General features: G+C 34.2%; 1 protein-coding gene across 1 annotated transcript in view; it reads right to left on the bottom strand.

Moving 5' to 3' along the window:
- Positions 1 to 3361: 3361 nt before the first annotated feature.
- Positions 3362 to 24983, bottom strand: part of LOC132750679 (DNA mismatch repair protein Msh6-like) — a 45014-nt gene continuing 23392 nt past the window's right edge. The window contains exons 17-34 of the mRNA XM_060740696.1: positions 22031 to 22100; positions 21135 to 21376; positions 17822 to 17984; positions 16234 to 16311; positions 15448 to 15543; positions 14548 to 14638; positions 13925 to 13979; positions 13192 to 13292; positions 12353 to 12582; positions 11720 to 11852; positions 10185 to 10283; positions 9540 to 9659; positions 8764 to 8851; positions 8222 to 8311; positions 7480 to 7634; positions 6663 to 6797; positions 3949 to 4016; positions 3362 to 3569 (exon numbers count right to left, since the gene is read on the bottom strand). Of these exons, the coding sequence (XP_060596679.1) occupies positions 3512 to 3569; positions 3949 to 4016; positions 6663 to 6797; positions 7480 to 7634; positions 8222 to 8311; positions 8764 to 8851; positions 9540 to 9659; positions 10185 to 10283; positions 11720 to 11852; positions 12353 to 12582; positions 13192 to 13292; positions 13925 to 13979; positions 14548 to 14638; positions 15448 to 15543; positions 16234 to 16311; positions 17822 to 17984; positions 21135 to 21376; positions 22031 to 22100 (2072 nt within the window). The 3' untranslated portion in view covers positions 3362 to 3511. The remainder of the gene's footprint in view (positions 3570 to 3948; positions 4017 to 6662; positions 6798 to 7479; positions 7635 to 8221; positions 8312 to 8763; positions 8852 to 9539; positions 9660 to 10184; positions 10284 to 11719; positions 11853 to 12352; positions 12583 to 13191; positions 13293 to 13924; positions 13980 to 14547; positions 14639 to 15447; positions 15544 to 16233; positions 16312 to 17821; positions 17985 to 21134; positions 21377 to 22030; positions 22101 to 24983) is intronic.

Here is a 24983-nt window from a genome sequence, read left to right as displayed (position 1 = left end):
TTGCTTTGAAACTGACCATACTTGTTTACCATCACGACCTTCATCAACAGACAAGAGGACATAACTCTGTCAAGGTTTTTGACAGAATTATGCCCCTTTTTGACTTAGAAAATACATTGAATATGGGTAAAATCCACTTATTGCCTTAACCCTTTGAGATATTGCTTTGAAACTTTTAATGCTATTTCACATCATTACCCCCATCTGTACGCAAGAGAAGGTAACTCTGTCAAGGATTTGTTTTAAAAAAATTAAGGCCTTTTATCGACTTAGAATCTTGGTTAAGTTTTTAGTACCAGTCCACTTGATAAAATTTATCTATTACTTGTATTATAAGGTAACTATAATACTTTCACATACAAAGTCAAATCTATATATTATGCTGATTGTACAAAAATATACTGCTTCCTTGGCATAGATTTCTTGAAAAAATTATGTTATTATGTCATTTACCAAGGTGTTCTGAGTGACGTAAAAATACCTTATTCTCTCAAAGTGGGTTTAAATACTATTAAATTTATTTAAGGCTCAACTCAGTTTTTTTTTTCTTTCTTACCAGCCTCTTTTGACTTAAACATTTCAAACTTTGCTGCAGTGTTCAAGGGTATCACACAATTCAGTAAAATAATTCTTCACTAAATATCTTAATGCTCATGGCCATTGTTCACTTTAAAAATACAGAGATTCTTGTATTGCCTTTTACTGCAAAAACTTTTTTTATTGGCAAGCAATAAAAAAGTCGAGCGCGCTGTCTTACGGACAGCTCTTGTTATTTTTGCCTATGATATTAAAGAAAAACATCACAACACATGGCAATCTTATTAATACATTTTTAACATCCTTTGCATTCTACATATCATCTTTGACTTGTAATTTCTAGTTGCCAATGGTCTTCCACATATTTGGTACACTGCCAGCATGCTGCGGCTGTTCCTCATTTTATCAATAACAAAAACAAAGTTTTATAGATGTCATTTAATCAGTACAGAAAAATAACATTTGAAATCAACAATATATAGCACAGACTGTGCACTAAGCACTATAATTAAAAATCTAATAATCTTGATAAACATATGATTAGGATGAATATAAGAATATACGAGACACGAATGAAATCATGAAATTGGTTATGAAATAAACTTGTGATTTAACTCCAAGGAACTGGTCCAATTTTGATAAACAGTCGTCAATAAACAACATAAAATTCTAATCAAAGCTATAGCATCTTATTGTTGCATTCCATTTACACAATTTTTCAAAATATACGTCAATCAATTGAAAAATAAATGTGATCCCGACTTGCAACAAATGTCCAATTCCTTGAAACACAACATTAACATACATGTATCAATACAAGCAGAGATTCCAAGTAATAACAAAGAAGGATACTGCCAAGCAATGAATTTCACAGTGACTATGCAACATGTATTTCACTCTGTGATCAGCATGGGAAGACCAATTCTTAAGACTGTTCGAAGTAGTATGTTCATTCATAACTTTTTAGCTCACCTGAGCTTGCTCAGTGAGCTTTTAGGATCGGTGAATGTCCGTCGTCCGTCGTCCGTCGTCCGTCCGGCCGTCCACAATTACTTGTGAACACTCTAGCGGTCGCATTTTTGCCTCAATCATCATCAAACTTGGTCAGGATGCTTATCTAGTTGAAAGCTCGGATGAGTTCGAACATGGGTCATCTCGGATGAAAAACTAGGTCACAAGAGCTAAAAATAGAAAAACCTTGTGAACACTCTAGAGGTCACATTTTTGACCCAATCATCATCAAACTTGGTCAGGATGTTTGTCTAGGTGATAGCTTGGATGAGTTCGAACATGGGTCATCTCGGATGAAAAAGTAGGTCACAGGAGCTATAAATAGAAAAACCTTGTGAACACTCTAGTGGTCACATTTTTGAACCAATCATCATCAAACTTGGTCAGAATGCTTGTCTAGTCAATTGCTTGGATGAGTTCGAACATGGGTCATCTCTGATGAAAAAACTAGGTCACAGGAGCTAAAAATAGAAAAACCTTGTGAACACTCTAGTGGTCACATTTTTGACCCAATCATCATCAAAACTTTGTCAGGATGCTTGTTTAGATAATAGCTCAGATGAGTTCGAATATGGGTCATCTCGGATGAAAAACTAGGTCACCGGAGCTATAAATAGAAAAACCTTGTGAACACTCTAGTGGTCACATTTTTGCATCAATCATCATCAAACTTGGTCAGGATGCTTATCTAGTTGATAGCTTGGATGAGTTCGAACATGGGTCATCTCGGATGAAAAAGTAGGTCACCAGAGCTAAAAATAGAAAAACCTTGTTAACACTTTAGCGGTCACATTTTTGCATCAATCATCATCAAACTTGATCAAGATGCTTGTCTAGGTGATAGCTCGGATGAGTTCGAACATGGGTCATCTCGGATGAAAAACTAGGTCACAGGAGCTAAAAATAGAAAAACCTTGTTAACACTCTAGTGGTCACAATTTTGACTCAATTGTCATCAAACTTGGTCAGGAAACTTGTCTAGGTCATTGCTGGGAATAAATCGAACATGGGACATTTCGGATGAAAAACTAGGTCACAGGAGCTAAAAATAGAAAAAATCTTGTTAACACTCTAGTGGCTACTGTTGTGATCCAAATATTCTGTTAATTGGTCTGAAAGTTTGTTTTGATGATTTCTAAGTCAAGTTCTAACATGGGTCATCTTGGATGAAAAACTAGGTCACACCGCCCAAATATGGAAAAACCTTGTTAACATTCTAGTGGTCACATTTTCGACTCAATTATCATCAAACTTGGTCAGGATGTTTGTCTAGGTAATTGCTTGGATGAGTTCGAAATCGCATGTGAAACTAGGTCACCGGAGCTAAAAATAGAAAAATCTTGTTAACACTCTAGTTGCTACTGTTTTGATCCAAGTATCCTGGAAATTGGTCTGAAAGTTTGTTTTGATGATTTCTAGGTCAAGTTTGAATATGTGTCACCTGGGTAAAAAACTAGGTCGCACTGCTCAAATATGGATAATCCTTGTTAACACTGTAGTGGTCACATTTTTGACTCACCTGTCATGAGACTTGGTCAGAATGCTTGTCTAGGTAATTGTTTAGATGAGTTTGATAATTCAGGTGAGCGATCTAGGGCCATCATGGCCCTCTTGTTTATTATTTCATGATATTTTATGAGAGTAGTGTTTAAAGTGTAGAGCTCGCTCATTCTTGTGACCCAAACATAGGGTTAACATCAGTTTTTATTTTTTCGTAAAGTGAAACCACACAACTTGTGGTTTCATCACTACAAAGAAAAAAAAATTCTTTTCATCTTCATTATTCCACATCATTTTACTAAGTCTGAAGGTCTTAATTTTCAATAAACAACACTATGATTAACACTATGTTTGTAACTGCAACAAAGTCATAATGTCTGTCTTCTATTTAATAGAGAAATTACTGTTATCAACAGATATAAGCAAGAGTTTCTTCAAGGTAAGATCTGTTTCCATTGTTTAATCATGCTGTTACTTGTATGGCCTCTAGTTTTTCCTTTGTGCCATCTTTCCACAGGTTCCTGCAGACAAATGACAAGACAAAAATTATATAAATTCACTTCCAATATAAACACTATAAAAACAGTTTTTTAATTTAAACGTTTTCCTTTACATTACCATGGAAACAGGATTGTTAATGTTTATTCATCTGTATCATTAAAATACTATTCAGTCTTATTTGCAGAAATTCTTTCACTGCTACAATTATCCAAAAATAGACATTTATTAAGAATAAGTACCACTTTTAAGTTCATAATTTACCATAAACTACTGTTACAATATTACATATTTTTTTAAATGAAATTTAACTTTAAAAGTATACCAATATACTTTCAAATAAAAGAATAAACTTGATTTCTTTATTTCAAAAAAAGCATTAATATACTGACATAAGCTTACCTAAAACAGCGTATTGTGTCTACTGATGATTCAAATTCCTTTGCTTTCTTTACTGCTAACTTTATAACCTACAATGAAACTTGTATGTATTACACCATTTTATAAACAGCATTTAATATAATTATAGCGGCAACTAAATACTGTAATTCTTTCCCTGTATTTCAAAACACAAAATTTGTTGAATTGGTCCCTCTTTATGATATAAATCACTATGTTTTTTAGTATAATTTGACCTTAGAATATGACTGAAAGCTTGCAAAATTCAGCAATGTCAAGCAAAGTAACTCTTACTTAGAAATGAATTGCATTAAAATGTTATAAAACATTGTCAAATGATGTTGTTCTGTTACTAATCTAAACTAGAACTATCACTAAATGTGATTAATACCCCCACAAGTCTGCTTCGGAAATGAGGATGTTACTCAGTAACTGAATACCTTGTAAAAGAATTGAAACATAGAGTTATGGTTGTGGGCAATTAAAGATAATTGTGGTTCATGAATGTTGCATTTCCTTTTAATGTGGTTGGCCATTGGTGAAGTTTAACTGAATTACTCTGTAATAAGTCCAGAAAGACAAAGAAAAAGAACAAAGGGCAATAACTCTATAAATACTGAAGATAGAGTTATAGTTCTTGTAAACTGCACTTCCTCTTATTGTGCTTGACCATTGTATGAAGTTGTTTTGAATTCCAACCAGTACGTTTTAAGTTATGCTCTGGACAAGGAAAAGTAACAAAGGGCAATAACTCTGTAATTAGTCAAGATGGAGTTATGGTTCTTGTGCACTGCACTTCCCCTTATTGTGCTTGACCATTGTATGAAGTTGTTTTGAATTCCAACCAGTAGTTTTCAAGTCATGCTCTGGACAAGGAAAAGTAACAAAGGGCAGTAACTCTGTAATTAGTCAAGATGGAGTTATGGTTCTTATGCACTGCACTTCCTCTCAATGTGCTTGACCATTGTATGAAGTTATAATAAATTCCAACAATAAGTCTTCAAGTTATGGTCCGGACAAAAGAAAGCAATGGAAAAGTAACAAAGGGCAATAACTCTGTAATTAGTCAAGATAGAGTTATGGTTCTTGTGCACTGCACTTCCCCTCATTGCGCTTGACCATTGTATGAAGTTGTTTTGAATTCCAACCAGTAGTTTTAAAGTCATGCTCTGGACAAGGAAAAGAAACAAAGGGCAGTAACTCTGTAATAAGTCAAAATGGAGTTATGGTTCTTGTGCACTGCACTTCCTCTCAATGTGCTGGACCATTGTATGAAGTTATAATGAATTCCAACAATTAATCTTCAAGTTATGGTCCGGACAAAAGAAAGCAATGGAAAAGTAATAAAGGGAAATAACTCTGTAAATACTTTAGATAGAGTTATGGTTCTTATGCACTGCACTTCCTCTCAATGTGCTTGACCATTGTATGTGGTTATATTGAATTCCAACCATTAGTCTTCAAGTTATGCTCCGGACAAAAAAAAGAAGGCAATTGAAAAGCAACAAAGGGCAATAACTCTGTAATTACTTTAGATAGAGTTATGGTTCTTGTGCACTGCACTTCCCCTTATTGTGTTTGACAATTGTATGAAGTTGTTTTGAATTCCAACCAGTAGTGTTCAAGTTATGCCCCAGACAAGGAAAAGTAACAAAGGGCAATAACTCTGTAATTAGTCAAGATAGAGTTATGGTTCTTGTGCACTGCACTTCCTCTCAATGTGCTTGACCATTGTATGTAGTTATATTGAACTCCAACCATTAGTTTTCAAGTTATGCTCCGGACAAGGAAAATGCAACAGACAAAAAAAAAATCAATGGAAAAGCAACAAAGGGCAATAACTCTGTAATTTCTTTTGATAGAGTTATGGTTCTTGTGCACTGCACTTCCCCTTATTGTGTTTGACAATTGTATGAAGTTGTTTTGAATTCCAACCAGTAGTTTTCAAGTTATGCCCCGGACAAGGAAAAGTAACAAAGGGCAATAACTCTGTAATTAGTCAAGATAGAGTTATGGTTCTTGTGCACTGCACTTCCTCTCAATGTGCTTGACCATTGTATGTAGTTATATTGAATTCCAACCATTAGTTTTCAAGTTATGCTCCGGACAAGGAAAATGCAACGGACAAAAAAAAAAGCAATGGGAAAGCAACAAAGGGCAATAACTCTGTAATTACTTTAGATAGAGTTATGGTTCTTGTGCACTGCACTTCCCCTTATTGTGTTTGACAATTGTATGAAGTTGTTTTGAATTCCAACCAGTAGTTTTCAAGTTATGCCCCGGACAAGGAAAAGTAACAAAGGGCAATAACTCTGTAATTAGTCAAGATAGAGTTATGGTTCTTGTGCACTGCACTTCCTCTCAATGTGCTTGACCATTGTATGTAGTTATATTGAATTCCAACCATTAGTTTTCAAGTTATGCTCCGGACAAGGAAAATGCAACGGACGTCTGGACCGACCGACCGACCGACCGCCCGACCGACCAACCGACCACCGGGTGACTCCTATATACCCCCCCAAACTTCGTTTTTGGGGGTATAACAATGTCATTACAAATCAACAGGGTTTGACAGAGGCATATGGTCCCAAAGTAAAAGAATGAATGAGCCTTTAGAAAAAACTGAATGTAATTTAATAAGGAACTCAGAGGTCATGAAGATTGTGTATCACAAGCATCAGTCAGAGGACATATTTTAAATCAAGCAATGACTTTACCTCTTCTGGTAGATTTGCGAGTCTAGCAGCATTAAAACCGTAACTTTTAGGACAAGCCCCAGAGGTAAACTTGTATAAGAATGTGATAGTTTCCTGAGTGGGGTCTTCTTCATCCTCATTCTCTACCATACATGCCTACAATCATAAATATATAGGTCTGTTACAATCATAACATTATGTCTCATATAATGTCTTACACAATAATAAATATTTTGTCATATATAATCATAAATACATGTGTCTTATACAATCATAATTCAATATGTTTCACATAATCTTAAATGCAAATGTCTCGCACAATCATAAATTCGTGATTGTGTTATATACATGTACAGTAATAAATACACATGTCTCATACAATCATAAATAATTTGTGATGTACAATCATAAATACTTGTGTCATATAGAAAAATAAATGTTTTCTATAATCATACATTCACAGCTCTTACACAATAATAAGTGTACATGTCTTACACAATCATAATATGTATTTTAGGTTATCATAAATTCACCACTTCTACACAACAATAAATGCATTCTTCTTTAATACACAGTCATAAACACAAATATTTTATAACCATACATACAAGGGTCTTCTATGACTGTAAACTCTCTGATAATTTACACAATTAACATGTCAAGAAAGAAAAATCAATTTCCCTCTATATTATGTACTGAATATAATCTTAAAACCTCATCTTTATGCTCTGTGAAAATTCTATGTGAAATATCAATCAGTTCAACAATGGATCCACTTTGAATTTCATTTTACAAGTAGGCAGTTAAGACAATAATCATAATGTATAGAAATATTCACCATATGTCCTAGTCTTATATTTGGATCATGTGAGAATTCCTCGACGAGACTGTGATAGTGGGTGGAGAACAACGTCCTACATGCAATATTTCTGGATAGTTCCTGTACCACAGCACAAGCTATAGCTGTACCATCATATGTGGCTGTCCCTCGTCCTAGAAATATATATAAGTTAAAATGTGTTTATCATGAACTTCACCATATATCTTTATTTTCAATTCTTTTTTTTTTACATGCATGATAATACGATATCAAGGGCTTTTCATGACTGATCTAATTCTTATTTTTTTAGTTCAATTTGTTCCATTTTAACATATCTGTTAATTTGTAAAGGAAGCTGCTAGTTTATTTCCAATCTCATTTTACTGTTTATTAATTTCTTATAAAAAACATTTTTATCAGATATAGCATTATACCCTTAAATATATCAGAAATGCAATAATTTAATTTCTTTTTAAAATCTGACTGCACAGTTGTAAAGTTATTGACAACTAAGTAGACTCTCCCATCTCGAACAACCATGTGCAATAAATGCTGAGGAATAAAATGCATTAATCAATGAACGGAAGATATATTGAGGAGTAAAATGAGCCGTGTCATGACAAAACCAACATAGTGTGTTTGCGACCAGCATGGATCCATACCAGCCTGCGCATCCGCGCAGGCTGGTCTGGATCCATGCTGGTCGCAAACATTGTCCCATTATGTTGGTTTTGTCATGACACGGCTCAAATATATTTACCAAGTTCATCAACCAGCACTAGAGAATGTTTTGTAGCATGTTGTAATATAGCTGATGTCTCACTTAACTCTACGAAGAACGTGCTCTCACCTACAAATATAACATGGAATGTACTTATACATATATGCCCTAGTTCACAATCTATTAATGAAGAAAGTAGTTAATATAAAATTAAGTAAGTTTTAAAACTAAAGCAAAATGCATTTAAAATCATAACTTTCTTTGTTTATTTTCTGTTTTTACGCCAATTCTATACAAATTTTGGTCAAATCTCAGCAGTCGATCCATCTAACCAGTTTTCCTGGATAACCAACGAGTAAATACCAAATTCTCAGCAAGTGACCAACTCTTTATGCCATATGATATCTGAACCTGCAGTGAGACACAAATGACCAATAGACTCTATGTCAAAGATCAGTTGTCACAGAGAAATTTCAACTCACCCAAGAATACAAGTAGCGACCCCTTGATTTCAAATCTGATACTTTTATATTTACCAGGTGTAATCTACAACTTAAAATTTAACATTTTAATGTGCATACCTGCCATGATTCTATCACTAGCACCTAATCTTGTAAACACTCTGTCAACTGGTGTTAATCTACACTTCTCTGCTGGTACATAGCAACCCTGAAAATAAAAATTGCAAATCATATTTTCAGCTCATACCCGATATGATCAGAAAATAATTAACCTTAAGAGCTGTGAAATCTGATCAGACTCAATTGCTTGTTGGCTGACCAATTTCAAACATTTATCTTGATCTTCCCAAAATTGATAATGGACGGTTCAAAAAATGGAAGCTACACAAGTCCTTTCAAGAAATTCAGCAATCTAAGGTTTATTGAAGAAAAAATATTTTGCATTCCATACTTAAAACTGAAACTAAAGGGACATAGATCAATCACCTGCGATTCAATGGTATGAAGGTCATAAACAAAGAACATTGGATAACATAAAAGCTTGTCACTTTCAAGATCACAGGGTCATGATTCATATAACTTAAGTGCAAATTTTCTAGTCAATGCTACATGCTAAATATCAGTAAACTATAGTTTATCATGATATGATTTAGTTGTATTTTCTTATGAAAATCTAAGTAAATTAGGTGATGCCTTAGGCAAAGCAAACTCTGACATTGTGGGCACAATTTTTGTAACTTTGGTAAAAAATCCACTTGCCAACACTACTGTTATTGTAATTTCACATAAGGAACTTTAAATGCATGTAATTTCCTATATAATCATAACAATGTTATAGTTAAAATACATCTAATTTGTGACTTAATCTGAAGTTTTTACACAAATTAAAAGTTTACCATTTGTGCCATGATAACCACTAGACCAACTTGTCTCATTAACGTTGACTTGCCGCCCATATTTGGTCCTGTAACCAAGACAACCTGACTCTTACCATGACTATCATCAGCTTCAGATTCCTGTATCAGAAACATGTTTTAAATGATTACCTTGGAACAATTTTATGTGGAAAAAACAACTACAAAAAGCAACTAAAAAGAAATTGAAAGTAATGTGAAGCAGAGTGATGGTTAAAATTGTGAATGCTATTTTCTGCTGCAAAATACTCACATCCTAGGACAGTTTTTCCAAATGATAGCTAATACTGTAAAGAATCATATTAATCTTTAAGAAGGGCATTCTTTTCCATTTCTTTTTTATTTCTCATGAAATATATCGATATGAAAAATAATACACCGGCACCATATATTTCATATATAAACACAGTATAGGACTTTCCAGCTTTAATGGTGGAGGAAGACCCTTCGGTGCATTATTTTAGACTCCATTGGGCACTGAGTAGAAACCACTTTGTTTTTGTGATTTATACAAATAGGTAAATTTTCATTCCTCTATGTTGCAGCTGTAAACTAGTATATACATGTATATTGATATGAAAAATAATACACCAGCACCATATATTTCATATGCTGAACAATTCTTACATCTTTTATTCCTATAACTGTATCATTAGGTATGAAATCACCACCACTGAATGTACGACATATGCACGGATGTCTAGCATCCCTGATCTCCAGGTATGGCTGAAATAAAAGAAAATAATATTTACAGAGTATTTTTTATGAAAAATGATAATTTTTTTGAGTATTTTTTTATGAAAAATAAATACTAACTTCATTTGTTGAACAGTTCAGAGTGTTGTTCCACTTTCTGTTTTTTTCTCCCAATAACAAAATCTTCTCTACTGTAAATTCACTTAATTTCGTGAATATGAAGTTTTGAGGTTTTCTCACAAAGAAGATTTCCTTCGGTACTTAACTTCATGGATTTTTTACTTTTTCAAAAGGTAAAATGTAAATAATGTGATGCAAAATACTCTTTCAGCATTGGATCTTAAATTTGTGACCTATCCACGAAAACAACGAAAAATTAGTGCCCTACAAATAATTATTATTTTGCAGTATTCCATTGTTGTACAGAAAATTTTTAATTAATCGGCACAGTTTAGTTTTCTTAATTCAAGACAACCTCCTGTTTAACATCTTTAGACTGACAACGCTTCAACAAAAGTTACACATCAGGAACTTGGTGACAATATTCATTGAAAATTGGTTGAAATCGCTCTCAAGAAATGCTGGAGGTTGTGTAGAGAGATGAGTATTTGAGCCGTGTCATGACAAAACCAACATAATGGGTTTGCGACCAGCATGGATCCAGACCAGCCTGCGCGTTCGCGCAGTCTGATCAGGATCCATGCTGTTCACTTACCAACCCTATTACAAGTAGAGAAACTGATAGCGAACAGCATGGATCCTGATCAGACTGCGCGGATGCCCAGGCTGGTCTGGATCCATGCTGGTCGCAAAAGCATTACGTTGGTTTTGTCATGACGCGGCTCATTTCTCTTTGTATTACATGTGAAGAAATATTATCACAACAAAGGGTCATAATCTCAGCAGGTGAATAAATTAAAAATTACTGACCATGTGTGCAAGAAAATTTGGTTGAAATGTAGGAGGAATTGCATGCAGGACAGTAGTATTTCTTATCATTTGAAATTTGTTTCAGTACCAAATCCATACTTGTACTTAGTCCAATATAACAACTGAGACTTGATACATTTGGTAAAAGTGGATGGTCTACAATGGGCATATGTTTCATAAGTATTTCAAATACTGATATACACAATGGAAATATATCATTTGATATTCCTTTGAAATATTTCTGTAAAAACAACATGTTAATTGATCTAAAGGGATTTAGTATGAACATTTATATGACTAATAACATTTTTTTTCCTTAAAACTTTTTTATATTGATATGTCATATCTGATCATGTATTTCACACTTACCAACAACATTTAAATTATATAATTCCTTTGTGGCCAGTTTTAATGTATAATACTAAATAGTATCAACATAATAAATTTCTGTTCTCAAATTTCTTCCATTAAAGATCATTTCCCTTTAACATGATCATCGCCAAACATTCAAAGAATAGACAGTTATTATACCATACCTGTTGATTCTCTTCAGGTAGCACAATCTCTGGTCTACAAACTACACCATCGGCACATCTACTATACTGAGCCATGGATAACAATACATCTAATACAGACATACATTGTACCGCAGTATCCCACATCTTATACCTTGGTGATTAAAATAATTTGTAAAGTTGCATGCCTCCAGATGAGCCAAAAATATTTTTTCAATTGAGAAAAATGTACTTAGATTTTTAAGATTATAAGAAAAGTAAAAATATTCACAATTTATAAATGATTTACATGTTATATGCAATGAGTAACTAATTTTCACCATATTGCTACTGTATGACTACTGCAAGTAAGGGCTATTCTCACATTTTTTGTCTTTTATTTGTAGATAGACATGGACTGAAAGTGCCGATGGCAATGTGTGAATTACTTTATTTGCAATATTTTACTTTTTAAGTTGAGTTTTTTTAATTACGTTGAATGTCAGATAGGTCCAAAGTTTTATTTCTCTTTCTTTCTAAGAATGAAAATGCCAAATGATATATACCTCAGGCTCAATTAAAGGCATCTTTACTGTATAAATCTTGATATAATTCTTACAATGTCATTTTTCAATTTCAAATTCTTTGGAAAAGCAATAACAAATTTTTTTTTACCGTTTATCAAAATTATGAAATATTCGTCTCATCACATCCTTCAACGCTGCGTCCTTCCTCTCCTCAGCATCTACAAGCTCAGACAACATCTCTTCTATTTCTGTTGTTCTAAATCGTTTAGCTCCTTTCTTTGATGACATCAGCTGGTACTCGTTTGGTACATTTTTTATAGAACTCTCTGGTATTTCCATTTGGTAACGATTTTTTCCGGTACCCCAGTACACTATTGACTTAAATAAATGGGACACCATGACAACAGTCTATTTAATTAGTAAAGTTAACTTCAAATTCAAAAGGACACAAAATATCCTTGGAGATAAAGAAGTTGACCAGTCACAGGTTTCTACTTTTTAGAGAATTTTAAAGCAATAATACAGCTCCAGCAAAGCCAAGGTTAGCTCAAATGTTTGTTCAAATCCTGTCAGGGGCAAGCCCTTGTTTTCTTAGGCAAGAAACTACACTTATTGCTCAGAAACAGATTCGAGAGTGTTTCTATAAAGAATAAGCTTCCTACACTATCAAACTAAAATAAATTCTATATATACAAAATGAGACGTGCCATAACAAAACCAACATAGTGTGTTTGCGACCAGCATGGATTCAGACCAGCTTGCACATTTGCGTAGTCTGATCAGGATCCATGCTGTTCGCTTACAAACCTTAATACAAGTAGAGAAATTGATATCAAACAGCATGGATCCTGATCATAATATGCGGATGCACAGGCTGGTCTGGATCCATGCTGGTCGCAAACGCACTATGTTGGTTTTATCATGACGCGGCTCAAATATTTTGCTTACGAAAAAAAAAGAAAAGAGAAATGACATTTGACTACATACCCTGCAACCTAGTCTGGTTTTCTGTTTATCTAGATACTGTTGTAGACTGGACTGTGTAGATTCTATGTCACATATTGCTTTATCATAGTCCGAGTCCACTCCTAACATTATACAAACATTTATGTTGTAAAATAAATAAGAAATGATTCGAATATGGCAATGCTGCGGTAAATAATTCGGTAATGACATGATATGACAAATATTTAATATTTAAATGTGAAGGAAGTCCAAGTCTAAATGTTTTCATATTGTTTGAACTGAAAAGAGCTGTTAAATTCAAAACATGTTAACATTTCAAATATTTACGATAGGGATTCTTTTTGGCTTATTTTATAGCCGTTATTGCGTCATAGTATATTATTTTCCCAATCTACAGGAAAAAATTCCCAATTGAAAGTTACAAAATAAAAATATTGAATAAAAATTCTAAAAATCTTTGAAAATAAGGGCTTCTTCACTGTAATAGTGCTTAGATGTTTGAGGATGCCATTGTGTCCCAGCATTCACCAAAACATTCTGCTGAATGCCTCGTACAAAGATATTTTCTTGAGTAGAACCACTGTGTACCGTAAGACAGCTGGATAGCTTGCTCATCAAATGAAAGAATCAAAAGTCTCTGTTGGGATTCGAATCTACAGGTGAGGTACAAGTGATTTGAAGTTAATGACCTTAATCACTCAGACACGGACGCCACAACTTGTAACATAATGATAACGATAAAATAATGACAAACCTCTGCTAGGTACAATGACTCCTTCTTTCTTGGCTTTATTATGGTCAAAAGCATGCTAAAATTAAGAGAAAAATAACATAAGTGGAAGAATACACAATACAGTGATTTCCCCCTAAATTTTACAGCAAAGTACAAGCCGTTTCCCCTTTCCCTCTCAAGAAAAAAGCTTAATTTCACCTCAAATAGTATAAATTCCACTTTAATGCCTCCCTGCACATTTGTAACCAGAACCAGGACTAAACAAAAGCTGACCAATATCAGCTTGTTGATAAATTAAATAGACTGAAAGCCCAAAAGCTGTCACTTTAAATTGCCTCTACAATGCAGTAATAACAAACTGTCTGCATTTCTAATATACTGTAGTGTGCTAATAAACATGCCAAGCCTGAGGTTTAAACTAACACACGGACAGAGACAAGTGCCTTCAACAAAATTTGCACTGAACTATCGTCCCAAAGTGCCTGGTGTGTTATTTTTTTTTTGTTGGGAGTATTGTCAGTCTTTAAAGATACTAAACAGGAAGTTGTCTTGTTAAGCTAAGTTTGTTTGTTTGGTTTGGTGTTACAGCGCACCAACATAATTAATCTAAGTAGGTATGCACTATGTACTATTGTAAGACTTACATCAAAGAACTTCAATTCATCTACAAGATCTGGAAACAAACCACCCTCACTTTTGCCATCAATACCAAGCGTTTTTGTTAGAAGCTGTGATCTGTAATAGACAAAGTATACATATTATATACATTAAAGGGACTACATTGACGTGTTTCTGAATGACGGACTCTAAATATGATTTTGAGATACATGAATTAAAGGGACTCCACCAGGGTGTTTATGAATGACGAACGGTAAATATGATTTTGAGATACATAAATTAAAGGGACTCCACCAGGGTGTTTTTGAATGACGAATAGTAAATATGATTTTGAGATACATAAATTAAAGGGACTCCATTGAGTTGTTTTTGAATGACCGATGATAAATATGATTTTGAGATATTAACGTTTGTGACACAACGGTAATGGAAATATGTTTCAAGATTTTTATACCATTTGATGTTGGTCTATACCAATAATTTGTGTGCAAAATTTCAGATTGTATCCTCACTCTGCTTTTTTTCAAGAATTATCATTTACACAAAAAAAACTTAATTTAATGTCAACTCAAACAAGCAAATATAGCACTATTTAATTTAATGAGCATTTTCTATATTATTTTTTACAGATTTTTCCATTTTAATCCCAAAGTTTATCTATACAAGATTCAAATTTTGTTTTTACACTTTTGGACATAATTCTGTCAAAATACATGTGAGAATTATGGACCATGGATAGGGAACTCCTATTATGCTCTCAAAAACTAAATGTGTTCAGTTTCAACCCATTTCCTTAAATAGTTTTAGAGATATCAATTTGCATGCAAAAACTTGACCAAAGCAAGCCAGAGTTGAGCTAAAAATCATGATATGAATACATCCAAAATGTTTATAGTATGTTTAAGAAAAAACAAACATTGACTTACTTGAAGTTTGAAACTGTATGACTGAACTTCTGTGCAATTTTTGCAGCAACTTTGAAGCCATCCAGAGTTGCCAAAAAATCTTCTATCTTTCTTTTACTGAAATACAGAACAACAAATTTAGAAAATTCTTGTTCAAAATTTTATATTACAAGCCAGCATGTCCTATTCTTTCACTGCCTCTGGTTTTAAGTTTCTCCGACACTGAACATATCATTTGTAAGTGCAATCATTGAGCAATGTGAATACATATCACTTACCATCATTAAGGTTTCTAGGCAGTGGTCAGTTTGAAAACACGAAACAGGTCAGTTTGAAACATGGAACATGTCAGTTGAAAACATGTAACATGTTACTTTGAAACCATGTAACATGTTACTTTGAAAACATTGAACATGTTAGTTGAAAACATAGAACAGGTCAGTTTGAAACATGGAACATGTCAATTGAAAACATGGAACATGTCAGTTGAAAACATGGAACATATCAGTTGAAAACATGTAACATGTTACTTTGAAAACATGGAACATGTTAGTTGAAAACTTGGACCATGTCAGTTTGAAAACATGGAATAGGTCAATTGAAAACATGGAACATGTTACTTTGAAAACATGTAACATGTCAGTTTGAAAACATGGAACAGGTCAGTTTGAAAACATGGAACAGGTCAGTTGAAAACATGGAACAGGTCAGTTTGAAAACATGGAACAGGTCAGTTGAAAACATGGAACAGGTCAGTTTGAAAATATATATGTATGTTAAACAGAAGAATATGATAATAGAACAAACCTATAAGTAACCTCCTCATACAGGATAGCACGCCCATCTGGATGTTTTTTACTCTTTGCTGTACCAAGTGTATGAATCCTGTTAAGAAAAAGAAAACATGACTTTTTTAACAATTTCAATAATTAGAAATTTCTTTCTTTTCTTTTCTTTCTTTTACACAATACTTATACACAAATCCAGAATTAAAATTCATGAAAATCTTCAAAAGGATTTTTGTCTCACATTCAACATTCATTACATACAGTGTAACTTCCGAAAACCGAACACCCATGGGACTTGTCAAAAAGTTCGGATTTCAGAGGTTTCCGGAATTCAGAGGTTTATGATAATGTGGACAAGACTAAGCCACTTAATATCACTAAATGTCAAGGAAGATGTGGCCATTACTGTATTATCATATATAATAGTCTTTTAATCAAGATAAAGATGTGCATGAAAAGAATACATTTTTATCTTACCTGCAAATGCTTTTGAATTTCTATCAGTTTGTAGAAATGTTGTTAATTGCATAAACTTACATATCGTCCGATGCTAGTTAATTAATTATTACATAAAATGCAATAAAATTCCTAAAGACTTTTGGTGCATACATTGTCCAATTAATTGTCATTTAATCTGCTAATAAACACTTTAAATTAACTGACCGCCGTAAATTACTTTAATTAACCACATCACTTCAAACATACCATTTCACAGTTTGTGATTTTAACGCGTGTCAAATTACACGATCACCGCTAATTAGTAAACAGTCGATAGGGAGATTAAATCTTCCTGCAGGGTAAAAATTCTCGTTTTACAATGTATTTCACACCTTTGGATATTTCCGGTTTTTGGAGGTAAAATTCCATTGATTTGACTCTAATTTTACCAAAATATCGTCTAGAATTCAGAATTTAGAAGTTCCGGAATTCAGAAGTATTATATTAATAGAAAATAGAAGGGAAAAAATCGGGACCGAAAAAAATGTTCGGTTTTTAGAAGTTTCCGGATTTCAGAAGTTCCGGAATTCGGAAGTTACACTGTACAATACATTATTAAATTCCTTCAAAATGCTGAGTTATTTTTTTAGTTAGTTGAGCTTTTCATATTTAATTCTAAAGTTACACCGACACTGCCAAGGTTATACAGAGACTTTCCAGCTGATCTGGTGGAGTGCTCCAATGTGTATTATTTCAGACAAGCTCCCTCAGTTATTTCTTCAAATCTGGACCGATAATTAGGAGCATTCAAAAACATCCAATTTAAGTTAAACCATTAAAATGCTTAATAATCGTTTTGCTATAGTTTTGTCTGTGACAATTGTTTTCGACATTCAAGTCTTTTTGACATTTGTCGCTCGCTGCTGATTCAGAAAATCGTCAAGTCCTTACTGAGAAAATTGGTAATTACCGGTTAGTTATCTAGGAAAGCAAGTTTAAGTGGACCAACCACCGCGACATGACCAAAAGTATGTCAAAATCAGCATAAAAACCAAACTCTTACATTCAGAGCGTTATAAATAATTCAATAACAGACACAAGATAACAAGATATCTCTTAACTTTTTGGAGATCTTAAATCAACACTATCATATATACATGTATATGTACCTGCTTAATAATCTTTCTAGATCTGGTAACTTTTTAATTTTTTCAACAACTTCAGCTACCACATCCTGACAGCCAATCAAATCTTCTACAGCATCCAGTCTGTCATTAATGGACACTGGATTACATAGGGGAGCACATAGCCACTGTCTAAATAGACGCTTTCCTGAAATAGTGATTTCTTAAGTACAGTACAGATATCGAGGAATATGCAAAATCCTCCGAGGATCGAGGAAAGTACTCGCAACTCCGCGAGAGTATTTGTCCATAAAAACGAGTGACTCCGCGTGAGAAACGTGTGATGAGAGTGACTCCGAGACGAAAATAAAAGCGCGTGACTCCGAGAGAGAATTACCGCGTAACTCCGTGTCGGTGTCTAGCTGGTGTAAATAAATGCAAGTGTAATCTCATTTTATATTTAATTTAATTCTTTAGATTACCATTCGAAAATAAAGATGATTTTTACGGTTGTTGTTTTCAATTTACCCTGAAACAGTTGAAAGGTACATTTGATTAGAAAAAATCACTACTGTACCGTAAGCGTCATCAGTTCTCAAGTTTATTTTTATCCCGATTAATTAGGTCAGTAGCAATAACCACAGGAACCCGAAATTCTATCAAAAACAAAAAGCGATTTAAAAAATCCATATAATAACAGCCCAACATTTTTTTATACTTCTTTAAGAAATGAATTAATTATATAAACTTCTTAATCTTAAATGTTTCTATATGCATCAAATACCGATAACGTGCCGTTCTAATTTATTTCAGGTGCCAAATATTGTGTTGTGTTTTTTTCAATGTGGAAAATGAGTTTCGATCCTCACAATATTTTAATCATTAATAACATGTGCACATCAAAAAAATTGACTTTCCCAACTTTTATATTGGTTTGTATAGTTTTAAAAATTGTCATAATGTGCATGTACGTTTCTTCATAATCCATTGTTTACATGTATTTTAGTTACGTGTCAACCTGTCACATCCGCCGTTTTTCTTAGAAGACACTTGATTTATATATAATTTTTGAGAATTAACATTAACTTAATCGTTTCTAAATAAAGCTGCATAAAAATTAGTAATATATTGTTGTAATTTTATTCAAAGAGTATCTCCGAAAATCTGTCGGTCTCATTCTGTTATCAAAGTCATATGTAGACGTATGTCGATATTGATATCAAAAGTCAGTTGTCTTGTGATGATCATTAATAAATTAAGATTTTTGTTTTTTATTTCAGGCATTATGGAGGAATATTCAAGAGTTATATATAGAGGTGTTAACAAGTTGACAGAGGCCGTTCAACTTACCTAGCGCACTGCTCCCGTAATTCATTCACCTGTAATCAGCATTACACAGATTGACAAAAAATAAAAACAGCAAAGAATAAAATGATCATTTTATTTGTCTTTTTGTTTTATTTGTTTATGGTTTGTACATCATCTATATCATGTCATTTTATAAAAAATAAAAAAACAGTTTTGACAAAGATTAAACTACTTCTGATTTCACGTACATGTACTGTTCATAGACGATAAAACAATATTTTTATAATAGCATATGAACATATTTGATCGTCACAGCAAGCGGGCATGCGTTGTACAGGTACGTATGTGGATTGAAAAAGACCGCCATGCCTTTAAAAAATCACTGCCAATCTCAATGTTCTTTTTTTAAAATTCATGGTTTTATTTTTGAGACAACGCAGCGCCTGTTGTTTTCCCCCTGCAAACATCGGTAGAATTTCATGAATGAATTCCTTAATGTTGTCCTTTCTTGTGCTGCCAACATCGGTAGAATTGCCTAGCAGATCGAACTTCTTAACTCTGTTCTATTTTGTTCTGAAAGCAATAGTAAAATAAATTTAAACATTAATGTTAAAAGCAGGACTGTACATGCCGACATAGGGTGTCGCTGTTTTGGCTAGTGCATTGTATGGAATGATGTATTATATCTCGTATTTCACGGATTTTTTATCAACCAACAATTAAAAGGAGACGTACATGTACTTTACATGGAAATCAGTTTGGTATCATTTATGTAACTGGTACAAATTTATCTAAAAGCCTGACTTAAAAGTATAAAATTACTTTCCAAGGCAGATGCATTTCACTGAAGAATACTTTGTAAACTGTCTTAAAGAAAATGTTGTTTTTTTATTCAGTTCAGGTACAAAGTATAATTTCCCTTACAATAGTGTGTCAATGGAATGAATCTACCTAAGCACGTGGTTGTTTTGCCATGTATTTCCTTTTTTTTCTTCTTCTTTTTTTTTGCTTACATAATAATTATAAATTTGTATAAACAATGCAAAAAAGAAGCTCATCTTTATTTTCTTATTTTAGAATACTAAATTAAATAGGTTTTTGACACTGAGCGTTACGGGAATTGCGGGAAATCATCGGTTATATTTTCCTTTAATCAATTAATGAATCAAGTGTGTCTACTTTCGTTTTCACTTGTGATACTTTACATCAACGAAGAATTTTCGACAACATTGTTATTTTGAATGAATAATATACATGCGTTGAAGGATTTTATTTTAGAGGTAGAGCATTATATTAATTAATAAATAAATAAAGCATTCGTGTACCAAATCAGTCTTATTTTCTCGGAGTCACTCTTTTTGACTATGAGGTTCATGGAGTCCCGCGGACAAAATTGTCACTCGTTTTTGTCTCGGAGTCACTCTTTTTCACCCAAGAAAATTTATAATCCACTCGGAGTCACGCTTTTTGAGATTACTCGATACTCGCAGAAATTTGCATATTCCTCGATATCTGTACTGTATATGTATTCACGTATAATGCAACTAAAATATTCCAGTATGACTAGCAAATTTTCAGCAAATTATCATTTTTAATCTACTCTCATTATGTACATAGTGTAACAAATATCAGTTATATAAGCAACCATAATTATTACCCTTGTTCATAATGGTAATGTATACCATCATTATATAGATATGTAGTATTTTCTGGTCGCCATTTTACAATTTCTAGAGAAGAACAACAAAGGGGAGCGACTACAGTACATTCATACCCAAACTAGTTCAAATCAACTGCAATTCATCCCTTACTGTTGCGACTGAGCAAACATTTCACTGATGTTAGTAATTAATTGGATTATTTTTGTTAACAATTGATTTTTACTGACACCAACATTCCATAAGCTAGCTGGATAGCTTCCTCGAATGAAAGAATTCAAAGTCTCTGTCAGGATTCGAACCCACAGCAGTGAGGGGCAGTCAATGATATTTCAGCATCAGTACATTTTTACCTACTGATAGTAAACTACATCTATGCTGGTGTTCCTTACCAAATGGTGTATAGCATTGATCCAATCTCTCCAGTAATGTTCCCTCTAACGTTCCAGTACTGCTGTTTTCAGTAACGTCCAAGTTGGACAACGATACACCATCTAGAATCATATGTTTTGTTCCAAAATTAAAACTACTCTTGCCACCTTTATCTTCTTTCTTCAGATTATCTAATGGTTCATATTTCTCAAATGTTCTCATAGAAAGAAGTTCTTCGTCCAGTAGAGAATACTGTAAATACCTGGAAGAAAATCAAATTTCATCACATGACATTACTTGCTATCATTATAACATTACCATTAGCTATTTTCATAGATAACATATACTTGCACATATCAAGAAAGGGGGGGGGGGGGGAAGAGTCATGACCTATCCCAGTATGTTAAACCCATCTGAGGTTTGAATATCACTTACATTTTAAAGTTTATATCACGCAAAATAAAATAAAAAACCTTCTGGAAAACAAGCAAAATGCCTGTTCAGATTGCACTGATGTGCTCTATACTGGTGGCAAAGGCTGATAACTTTAGTTCCAGCAGATTAGGTTTAATCACATACATGGCAGTAACAGAGTACAAAATATCATAAGAGTTTTTTTGTTTTTGTTGGATTTTAGTCATATTGATACTGCAATGGTAAGCTTCCAAGTTTACTGGTTGAGGAAGACCTTCTGTGTCTATTTATCAGACCAAGTAGGCACCTGAGTAGAACCACCAATGGTTCCGTGAGCTAGTTGGAAACCTTCTTCACATGAAAAATCCATACTCCCTGGGGAATGCACAGCAGTAAGTGGCAAGTGGTTTGAAGTCAACAACCTTAACCACTTGGCCACAGATGCCAGCTAAAACAAGTCGAAGGAAAATGTAAAGTTTAACAATATCATAAGTGAACATACCAGGTGAGAGCTCCTAGTGAACTGACAGCTAGACTGTATTCCTCGGATGCTGTACGACCAAGAGCATCATCTATTGATGGAGACATAAAATTATTACATTTTGTTAAAATTTCATTTATTCATGATATCAAACACTTTGTGGCAGACAAGAAAATGTTGACAACAGAAGTGTTTTTTACACAAAATGGAAACCCAAATTTAACTATTGGTAGCAGAACTCCAGCAATAATAGCTTATTTGTCACTCAGGGCGCTTAATATATTATTGCCTCTTAGTAAAATCATCATTGACAACAATAATTAGACTTCATTTGTAAAATTGTTATGACATTATGCTCATTTTTGTTGTTGTCAAGATGAGCCAAATTAGCTATTTTTAACAGGTCTAATTTTCCAATGGTGACCACGTGTATTAACGATTTTTCCAAAAAAACGACCATTTAAATTTCCCCCCCGATCATTTTTTTTCTCTATATTTTAATGTATTAAGCGATTTTTTGCTAACGCGCCCACGACCGCTAATTGTCACAAATTTGACATAAAATCTTTCATTAAACGACCATTTTTTACCTGTCAAGTAATTGTTTTTTTGAAAAGCCAACTCGTTATGTCAAAGTGTCAGCAATCAAAACAAACAATAAACGTGTGAAAAACTGAGCGTAGTTATTATTCAACATTTATATAAAAATTAAGTTGAAAAACAATCCCATCGAATAAAAAAGATGTCATTTATAAATTTTGACTTTTATATCATGCTGACTGTCTTAAGAGACCGTTTCATTAAGCGACCGTTTTTGGTGTTTCCCTTGCCCGGTCGCTTAATACACGTTTGACTGTACAGTATTTTAAACGGCTCATAATTTTAATGGTGTTTAACCAATGACTGATGATAACAATTGTTTCCAATAAAATATTACAGATCAATAACAGAGTATATATAGAAATTTCAGTTGGTCTCAAAAAAATATTTAATTATTTTGTCAAAGTAGAATATAAAATTGAAAAAAATTTAACAAAATGTAAAGCGTTTTTTTTCCACTTTCACCAGTAGACTCACTATTTACACTTAGATGGGCATAATACCACTTTTTTATCTAAACAATCTGACAAAAGCTCAGACTGATAAAATGGGCTTCTAGCCAGGCTGATAAAACGTGCTTCTAGGAAGGCTGATAAAATGGGCTTCTAGGAAGGCTGATAAAATGGGCTTCTAGACAGGCTGATAAAATGGGCTTCTAGCCAGGCTGATAAAATGGGCTTCTAGCCAGGCTGATAAAATGGGCCTCTAGGAAGGCTGATTAAATGGGCTTCTAGGCAGGTTGATAAAATGGGCTTCTAGCCAGGCTGATAAAATGGGCTTCTAGGAAGGCTGATAAAATGGGCTTCTAGGAAGGCTGATATAAATGGTGCTTCTAAGGGAGCTTGACTAAATGGGGGCTTCTAGCAGCTGATAAAATGGGCTTCTAGCCAGGCTGATAAAAATGGGCTTCTTAGCCAGACTGATAAACATGGGCTTCTAGGAAGGCTGATAAAATGGGCTTCTAGGCAGGCTGATAAAATTGGCCTCCTAGGAAGGCTGATAAAATGGAACTTCTAGCCAGGATGATAAAATGGGCTTCTAGGCAGTGCTGATTAAATGGCTTCTAGGCAGGTGATATAATGGGCTTCTAGCCACAGGCTGATAAAATGGGCTCAAGACAGACTGATAAAATGGACTTCTAGGAACGCTGATAAAATGGGCTTCTAGGAACGGGCTGATTAAATGGGCTTCAAGGGCAGTCTGATAAAATGGGCTTTTAGAACAGGGCTGATAAAATGGGCTTCTAGGAAGGCTGATAAAGTGGGCTTCTAGCCAGGCTGATAAAATGGGCTTCTAGACAGGCTTTGAAAAATGGGCTTCTATGGAAGGCTGATAAATGGGCTTCTAGGCAGGCTGATAAAATTGGCTCCTAGGAAGGCTGATAAAATGGGCTTCTAGCCAGGATGATAAAATGGGCTTTAAGACAGACTGATAAAATGGACTTCTAGGAACGCTGATAAAATGGGCTTCTAGGCGGGCTGATAAAATGGGCTTCTAGGCAAGCTGATCAAATGGGCTTCTAGCGAGAGTGATAAAATGGGCTTCTAGGCTGATAAAGTGGGCTTCTAGCCAGGCTGATAAAATGGGCTTCTAGCCAGGCTGAAAAAATGGGCTTCTAGGAAGGCTGATAAAATGGGCTTCTAGGCAGGCTGATAAAATGGGCTTCTAGGAAGGCTGATAAAATGGGCTTCTAGGGAGGCTGATAAAATGGGCTTCTAGGCAGGTTGATAAAATGGGCTTCTAGCCAGGCTGATAAAATGGGCTTCAAGACAGACTGATAAAATGGACTTCTAGGAACGCTGATAAAATTGGCTTCTAGGAACGCTGATAAAATGGGCTTCAAGGCAGTCTGATAAAATGGGCTTTTAGAAAGGCTGATAAAATGGGCTTCTAGGCAGGCTGATAAAATGGGCTTCTATGCTGATAAAGTGGGCTTCTAGCCAGGCTGATAAAATGGGCTTCTAGTCAGGCTGAAAAAATGGGCTTCAAGGCAGTCTGATAAAATGGGCTTTTAGGAAGGCTATTAAAATGGGCTAAAATGGGCTTCTAGGGAGGCTGATAAAATGGGCTTCTAATAAAATGGACTTCTAGGAACGCTGATAAAATGGGCTTCTAGCAAGGCTGATAAAATTGGCTTCTAGGGAGGCTGACTTAATGGGCTTCTAGGCAGGCTGATAAAATGGGCTTCTAGCCAGCCTGATAAAATGGGCTTCTAGGCAGGCTGATAAAATGGGCTTCTAATAAAATGGGCTTCTAGCCAGGCTGATAAAATGGGCTTCTAGGCAGGCTGATAAAATGGGCTTCTAGGCAGGCTAATAAAATGGGCTTCTAGGCAGGTTGATAAAATGGGCTTCTAGCCTGGCTGATAAGATGG

This window comes from Ruditapes philippinarum, unplaced genomic scaffold (assembly GCF_026571515.1).
Source record: "Ruditapes philippinarum isolate M1 unplaced genomic scaffold, ASM2657151v2 ctg1476_1_1_1_1, whole genome shotgun sequence".
In the NCBI taxonomy this organism is placed as follows: Eukaryota; Metazoa; Mollusca; class Bivalvia; order Venerida; family Veneridae; genus Ruditapes; species Ruditapes philippinarum.
The sequence above is the reverse complement of the archived record's forward strand: the minus strand, read 5'-3'. Positions and strand labels throughout refer to the sequence as shown.